Source organism: Capra hircus, chromosome 9, assembly GCF_001704415.2.
Source record: "Capra hircus breed San Clemente chromosome 9, ASM170441v1, whole genome shotgun sequence".
Taxonomy (NCBI): domain Eukaryota; kingdom Metazoa; phylum Chordata; class Mammalia; order Artiodactyla; family Bovidae; genus Capra; species Capra hircus.
Window position 1 is genome coordinate 75,259,094 of NC_030816.1, and position 8,355 is coordinate 75,267,448.

Below are 8,355 nucleotides of genomic sequence, written 5' to 3' on the forward strand. Positions count from 1 at the left end.
CTTTCACTTTCACCCATCTTTTAAATATTAAGTAGATTTCCCTTTGGGGTTTGCTTTTGCTTTTTGGGGGGTTTGTTCTTTTTGTTTTGCCTACTGGTGTCTTCCTGGGCTCCTGTAGGATCTTTTTATTTTTCAGCTCTGTGTCTGGGCCCTTTCTCCACGTGGTGGGCTACCATCAACGTTCTCTCTAAGAGATCTTTCCAGAGTCACCTTCTGAGAGTGATGTCTCCCCCTGCTGGCTGGCGGGAGTACGTCCCTAGGGCCGGCCTCCTCTCAGACCTGAGGACTCTTCCATCTGGGTGGATCGAGACCACTTCCTGTGCCCACCAGGCTTTCAATCAGTTGACATGATGACTCCTTTTCTCTCTCTTGTTTATCTGGGCACAGGGCATCGTAATCGAATGGACCGATTCTCCAGACTTCTCCGTATGGGCCTTGCCACTTTGCCAGGAGCTTGCTCTCGGTGTTGTGCGGAAGGAGGAACGCCCTATTCACCTGCTGAAACTCTCCAGCACCTTTATTGAACTCTCTAGCCGGGGTCTAGAGGCCCCGGGCCGGGCCGCACTTCCGCCTATAAGTCACCCAACCAGGTCTAGTCCCACCTTTTGGAGCGTGTTGTAGCATGATGGCCATCTTGTCCCATCAGGCCTTCCTCCTGACAGTCTTAGAGACCAAAGCAGCTTTGGGTTCCCTCCCCACCCCCCACACACACTTTTTTTTTTTTTTTAATGATATTTCACACGGGAGAAGATTCCATACAGGTTTGAGGAATTTGCCTCCTTGTATAAAGTAAGAAAGGCAAAATATCATTTTGTTCTCTATACCCAAGCAACATCAGAAGCATTTATTTTAATCCTATCTTGAAAATATTCTATTTTATATTTCTATCGATAAGAATTACTTCAAATTTTTGTCTAGAATGACACTAATTTTCCCTTCTAAACTTACAAAAAAGAAATAAACCTGGGGTTGTTGAATAGTGATAATGTACTTGGTCTATAAGGACTCTTAATGCCAGAACTAAGAAAGAGGAAGGATGTTGATCCTGCTGACTTCTAAGTTTTCTAGGCTAGAGGTGTCATCTTGAGCTGGCTATTTCCTATATATCTGACTAAGGGACTCTATTTCATGACAGCCTATTGCTCTGAAAACTTGTCTCACATTCTTGTTAGCATCAGGCAAGTTATAGACTCTCTCAGAAAGTCAGGCTGAGACCAAAAAGACACACACACTTAGACAGTCACAGAAAATTGTCTACTTATGAGATACTTTTTATTCCAAATTTATAAATGGTCAGCTTGCTATTATCTGAAGATAAATTGTGCCCATTATGAGTTGTATATATATGTTATGTAGCATATATGTTAGGTAGCATTTTACTAACACCTGTCTTTCTGCTTCTCCTTTTCCTGTTAAACCTGAATTCTTGGCTGCCTTTCCAGTCTTAGTGGTATAGTCTTAAGGAAGGCACCTTTATGTTTAACATATTTAGAATGAACGGAGGCTGTCCAAAAATTATCTGAGTAATTGAGGAGTTCTTGAGACCAATTTCTATCAAGAACTATGCTTGGATTTCTGTGGGGATTGTTCTGTGGCAGAATAGATGGAATAATAAACCAGCTTAGATAAAACAGCTAGCAACAAAAGATTGTGTGCACGAATGCGTATATACATACACAAGCAACAGCTAAGTATTATGGTGCATACTAGTAAATAAGACTTCAGAGAAATAAGTTAGAAAAGGATCTATAGAAGTGATAGGGCTTATAGAGGGTCTTAAGAGGTAAATTGATTAAGGACTTGATTAAGCAAAGGAAGAAGAAGAAAGTGTGATAAAGAAGAAAAAAGCATAAGAAATACTGTGACTATTTTGAATAATACATGGTTTGAGATTTTTCTGGGGTGTTTTTGAGATGTTCTAAAAATCAAGAGCTAACAGTTCTTATAAGGCTTTGGAGTTAAATTTTGGTGCTACAGCAGTTTAACTGAATTTTTTTAATTAGCCCTCACTGCTCTCTCCCAAATTGTCATTCTCTTGGAAGCTTGTGAAAGTACAGAGCCTTCCTGATTCAGCTGTGGCACCAGGCTCAGAACCATGGTGTAGGTGAGAATGGCTCAGAAAGAACCGTCTTAACTTTCAGATGGGACTGCTAACCAAAGACAGGCCTAAAGTTCCAGCTGACATTGGCTGGGTTTCATAGTTGACTAAACGTTGTATATTCCAGGATGGCTAAGTCCATGTAGGTTTTCAGTCTCTAAAGGGGTTACCAAATCTTAATTGGTATCAAGAGTCTTTACTATGCCCTTTAAGGAGTAATGGTTCAAGTTTTTGTTACTAGATATTCTAAGCTAATAATCTCTGTCCTTCAAAGGAATTTGGACTCAAAAGCCTAAAGGATCTGAATGAATGCAGGGTCTAGAATGAGAAGACAAACACTATTTATCCTGATTCCGGGGCCTAAGGGGCAAGTAGTTTTGAGGAAGTCGCAGTTAAAGGGCACACTGAATATCAGCAGCTTGTCTGTCCTCACGGAAGACAAACTTGAAAGAAATGGCAGGAACTCAACTAAATGTTTAGTTTAACTTCAAGGAATGATTTACTAGAAATAGCAATAGTTTCAAGTAGGAGATATGCTGTCACTTGCTGGTCCTTATATACGGGATAGAGAGCTTCCTTTCATGGAGACTTTCTAGATGTGGTCTGAGCGATTTATAGGATTCATGGAATTCTTGGATGCTACAGTGGTCATATGGGTACCTGGACCGGGAGGTGGGGGGAGACAACTTTTGAAATTGATGTCTCTGGGTTCTCCTAAATCATTCCTGGCCCAAGAGAATTCTCTATCCATATCTTGGTTCTGTTAATGTCTTTATAAATGTCTGTCCTCTGGGACTTCCCTGGTTAAGACTCTGGGCTTCTACTTCAGGGAACAAGGGTTTGGTCTCCAGGCTAGGGAACTAAGATCCCACATGCCACCTGGCAGAGCCAAAAAGCAAAAATTGATAAATGGAAATGTCTGCACTCAGAAGTGGAGCAGAGAGGATAGTGGCCTCATAGCTTAATCTGAAATGGCAATAGCTTTCATGGAAATAGTGGTAAAATCCTGTCCTGTAACCAGTACTAGAGAGCATTAGATTATGGATTATATGTACAGGATGATTCATTCTTAATGTCTTGAAAGCCAAGACATTAAGACTTGGAAGACTTGTCTTGGAAAACTTCAGTGGCCTGCTTCTCGATGGTGGGAAAGGAGACGTGGGTCAGTCTTGAAGTCCTGGAAGTAAGGACCTCCTGTCAACGTGCCCAGATAGTGGCAGTGGGGGGCTGCCTGGAAACAGTACAGAAACAGCTGCTAGAAGCATACTCTTTTGGGAGTAGTTGTCTGAGAGCAGGATTGGTAGCCATTGCATGGTGGATATGCTTCTTTTAATGACTACTTGAGTCATTTTTTGTTGACCAGGATTTAAGTGCTGACTTTCTTATTTTTATGATGCCTGTTTTTAGCACTGACACTATTCCATGCTTTTAAAAAACACTAGAAATTTTCATTACAAGCAGGGAACCCTTGCAGACCTGTTGTTGAAATAAAATAATCCAGAATTAGGTCAAATTAAATGAAGTTTTAGGTGGCTTTTTTTTATTAAACTGTGTTAGTTTAATTAATTTAATTTGTGTTGCTTAGCATTTGATGATTTCTCATCCTCAAACTTTAAAGTCCTGTCTACTGTTTAAATATTTTAAATGTGTTATTAGAATGTTCTTAGTTTTTAAATCTTCACACGCAGAAATGATTCTGTGTATATTTATTGTTTTAATACTTGTCTTCCAGGTGCCAGGATTGCCGAGTATTCCCAACTGTATGACCAGATTGTATTCAGAGAGACCCCCTTTAAGACTCAGAAGGATGGCTGGGCCAGCCCTCAATACCCCTCCAACCTCAGTTCTGCATCACCTTCCCAGGCCCAGCAAGGTAGCGAGGACTGGCTTTTGCATTCAACCTATAGTAACGGAGAGTTAGCTGACTTCTGTCCCTGGCCAGAGCAAGACTTAAAGTCAAAATATCCCACCTTAGAGGTCAATACAAGAAGTACCCCAAGACAACTGTCCGCAGCTTGCTCCGTGCCTTCTCTTCAAACCTCTGACCCTCTGCTGGGCTCCGTGCAGAGACACAGCGTGGTGGTCAGCCAGCCAAACAAAGAGAACTCCTTCCAGGGCCATCTTTACAACTCTCTGGGTCGGAAAGGAATCAGTAAATCTCAGCCTTATAACAGGTCCCAGTCATCTTCCTCCATCCTGATAAACAAGTCCGCAGACTCCATCAACTACCCTAGTGAAGTGGCAAAGAAGCAGCCTGTCTCTCTGCACAGAAGTGCAAGGTGGGAGAGTCACCAGGACTTGCTGCCAAGTATTGCTGACTCAGGTCAACGGGGCCTTGAAAAACGGTCAGATCTCACACTCCAGGACTCGCAGAAAGTTCTAGTAGTGAATAGAAATTTACCTTTAAGTGCTCAAATAGCTACCCAGAACTATTTTTCCAATTTCAAAGAGACTGAAGGAGACGAAGATGACTATGTGGAGATCAAGTCAGAAGAAGATGAGTCAGAGTTAGACCTGTCTCGCGGTCGGAGGAGGAAATCTGACCCAAAGATTACAGACGCTGACTTTACGGATAACGTCTGCAGCCACATGACTTCCTACTCTTTGAATAGTCCATGCACTCCAAAAAAACCAGTAAGTGGCAAACTTGGGATTTCGCCGTATCTGACGCCATATAATGATCCCGACAAACTGAATGACTATCTCTGGAAGGGGCCATCTCCCAATCAGCAAAATATTGTCCAGTCTCTAAGGGAAAAATTCCAGTGTCTTAGTTCAAGCAGCTTTGCCTAAAGGTTCTTAAGAGTGGCTGTCTCAATTAACTTCTTACTATGATCATGAGTTGCAGATTCTGAGAGGTGTTGTGTATGCACCAGATTAAAACAACTTTGTAATAACCAGAGACGTGAAATGTACTTTAATAGCACAATTTTTTGAAACGGCTGGCGATCAGCCAGGATTGTACTGTAGCGAATGTCAGCACGTAACAGTTTTCTGATGCTGATGATCTTCATGTTTCATGTAAGTCAATCTTCCTTGAAAATTTTTAGACTTTTTCTTTATTTTAACATGATGGCCATGCTATTTTTTCCTCCCCTCTCCTGACAATTAGTACTAAGACTTTAAGAAATGCAATAATCCTCTCCTATTATCTGGAAGCCACTAGTTAGCTTTATCCTAGGACTCAGAGGCGACAAGGAAGGAAAAAGAAAGGAAACTAAAGCTGTTTAAAGGATTATGCTTACCTGTGACATTTCTGTTAAATTCATGACAAGACCCTAGAAAACCTCAAATGAGGGATCTCTAATCAGAATATTGTCCAGTTACCCATTTTAGGGTTTCTATGCTGACTTCCTTACATCAGTTCATTATAGTACAGAAAGTGTGTAATTACTGGAAATTAGAATGTAATATGACCAATCTTCTATAAGCAAAAATTCTTACTTGTATTCTTGAACAAAGCCTGAAGAATGTGCTGCTCATCATGTATTTTATGTTCCATGGGGTTAAATGAATGATTCCCTTAATGGTTTAAAACCAAGTGCAAGAAAATGCAAATTGACTTTTTAGAAAAAATGGGTTGACATCTGGGTACAACTTGATTATCTCATCATGTGACGGTTGGGGATAGGGAGCAGCTAGAAACCTCCACTACTTTTTATGCCTGTTTTTAATCAACAGGAAGTAAACCATAAGCTAAAACAATGTTCTTTAAACCTAGTCTTCCCAGAGCAGTTGTGCAGATGTCCTTTCATGAGTTTTGTGCTCGTCCCGATAACCTGAACCCAGCCTTGCCGATTTTATTGATGGCTGTGAAATTTATTTTCTAATCCAGACAAAATATGGCAGTCTTTTTCCATTGTTTGGGGGCATACAGAAGAGCAGAATCTTTGGTCTCTAAGTTCTGACTAGTCATATCTTACTTTCATGTTGTAATTGTGGCCTTTAAATAGCAGTTCGTTGTGATATTATGTACTGATACTACTCTTTATGGAAGGGAACAGAAAAACAAAGTGAAACAAAAATTAAAGAAGCTGAAGAGAAAAATGATAGCGGATTTATTGCTGCTTTCTAAAAATATTTTATTGAAGACTCCAATCAATGAAAAAAGAATATTTTCTCACACAGTGGCCTTTGCTTCTCATTTTAGCTACATTCTGTGGTCCCTTCCCCACCCTCTGTTTTCATCTTAAAAGATATGATAATCTGTATAGGGAAATGGGATCTGGGCTTTTCATTTAAAGATAAACAATGATGTTGATTTGAATCAGTAATTTGAGTCATTTTAGCATAATTCTTTTTTTCTCTTTAAGTCCTATGCCTCTTGTACTTATAAAATGTGACCATCCTTATACACAGGTACCTAACGCATTCCTTTTCTAAGTAACAAAAAAATAACCCATTTCTTCTTTTTCCATACTGTACTTCTTGCAGCTTATAAAACAAAGTCCATATTGACGAACAGTTTTCTGGAAACATTTCTTCTTTCATTGTCTTTCTTTAAACATAACATGAGTTTTCAAGATGAAGCAGTATCAGAAAAGAGAAGCATTGTAACAGAGTGTGGATTCTCAGACTTGCTGAATATATTTGTAAATGTGTTTACAAAACAAAGTTACCTGACTTTCTTGTCCCAGGAACAGTTTCCCAGTTCTGCTTTTTAGTTTGTAAGACCCAAATTCTGTATTATCCATATACTCTGGTGTCTTACTCTCAGAAATTATCAATTCTCCACACCAGTCCTGTTGCACGACTTTGATATTACTTATAGGAATACACCCTGCTCTACGAAGGCTGCTGTCTTACTGTATAAAATGTCTGTATGGTTGTCTTTAGGTTCTAGGACAAATCTGTAGTTCTGTACATCCCTTCTGTCAGCCAGGATGCAGATTTTGAGATCTGTGTGTACATATATCATCAGGTTCATATTTTCCCTCAAAGTTATCCATTGAGTGCTCTTGTTTAAAATAGTTTCAAAAAAATAAAATAGTTTCTTTGGGAGGTGGGGTAGGGATGTATATAATTGCAGGGAAAGAGTTATATGTACTTAAGTGTATGTCAAGTTCTTATTAGGTCTCTATACTGAAGATTTAATTGTTTTTATAAGTTCACTTTTCACCTACTTTGTTCTTTGTGCAAAAAAAAAAAAAAACAAAAACAAAACACCAAACCCATGCATCTTGGAAAACAGTTTAAATACTGTATATAGATTATGAAAGTTAGTAATGCTCATTATTTAATAAAGTTTGTAAAGTACAAAGCAAAATACAGTGTGAATTAGTGTGTTGATTCTAGAAAGATCAAGATTTGTCTGAATTATACTACTGTACTAGTTTGCCTCGTCTTAGGTACTGGGTAGAAAATAATTCAGGGTGGAATTTCCTGGTGAATCAGTGGCTAGGACTCCGTGCTTCTGCTGCACGTGGGGCACAGATCTGATCCCTGGTCAGAGAAATAAGATCACACATGCCTCTCAGTGTGGCCAAAAAAAAGAGAAGAAAAGAAGTATTATGATGACCTAACAGCAGCCTGCGACAGACCATTTTCTGTATCTTTTGATTACTTTTCTAATAGTAAATTTAGCCTGAGATTATCATACCTTTCTCTGAAATTCCCTTTAGGCTAAGTGCCTTTTCTAATGACTGGCTTTCACGGTGAGAGAAGATCCTACAACAGCCTAGCAGGCAGCGGTGGGGTTGAAGGCAGGTGAGATAGAAGAGATGGACCCAGAATGCTGAGATATTTTCAGTGCCAACAGGCAAACTTCCCTACTTTACTCCGGTGATGCAAGCCCATGGACAAAGTCCACTTTGTGTATCTGTGATAAACAACAAAACTTGATTTTCCTGACCATGGCTTATTGACAATGTGTCATACAATAGGAAAGGAAGAGAAGCAAGCAGTTTCACGTCATTATTTCTAAAACCATGTTTATTCAGCTCAAACGTAAGAGAACAGAGTGGGGATAACAAGTAAACCATCCGCTGTATGAGGCAAACACAAGCCTTCAGGTATCTTACTGTTTGTATGAAAAGGTATGCACATGTGTTAAGTCACACTTCAGCTATGTCTGACTCTCTGTGACCCCGTGGACTGTAGCCCATCAAGTTCCTCTGTCCCTGAGATTCTCCAGGCAAGAATACTGGAGTGGGTTGCCATGCCCTCCTCCAGGGGATCTTCTCCCACATTGGCAGCTGAATTCTTTACCACTAGCATACCTTGGGAAGCCCCAAGGCAAGGAATGGCTGTCCATACAA

At 40.0% G+C, this 8,355-nt stretch overlaps 1 protein-coding gene across 3 annotated transcripts in view; it reads left to right on the forward strand.

The window, feature by feature from the left end:
* Window positions 1–7,364, forward strand: part of PLEKHG1 (pleckstrin homology and RhoGEF domain containing G1) — a 255,986-nt gene extending 248,622 nt beyond the window's left edge. For all 3 annotated transcript variants that reach the window (XM_018053355.1, XM_018053354.1, XM_018053356.1), the window contains one exon: window positions 3,831–7,364. In XM_018053355.1, coding sequence (XP_017908844.1) covers window positions 3,831–4,891 — 1,061 coding nt within the window. In that variant the 3' untranslated portion in view covers window positions 4,892–7,364. The remainder of the gene's footprint in view (window positions 1–3,830) is intronic.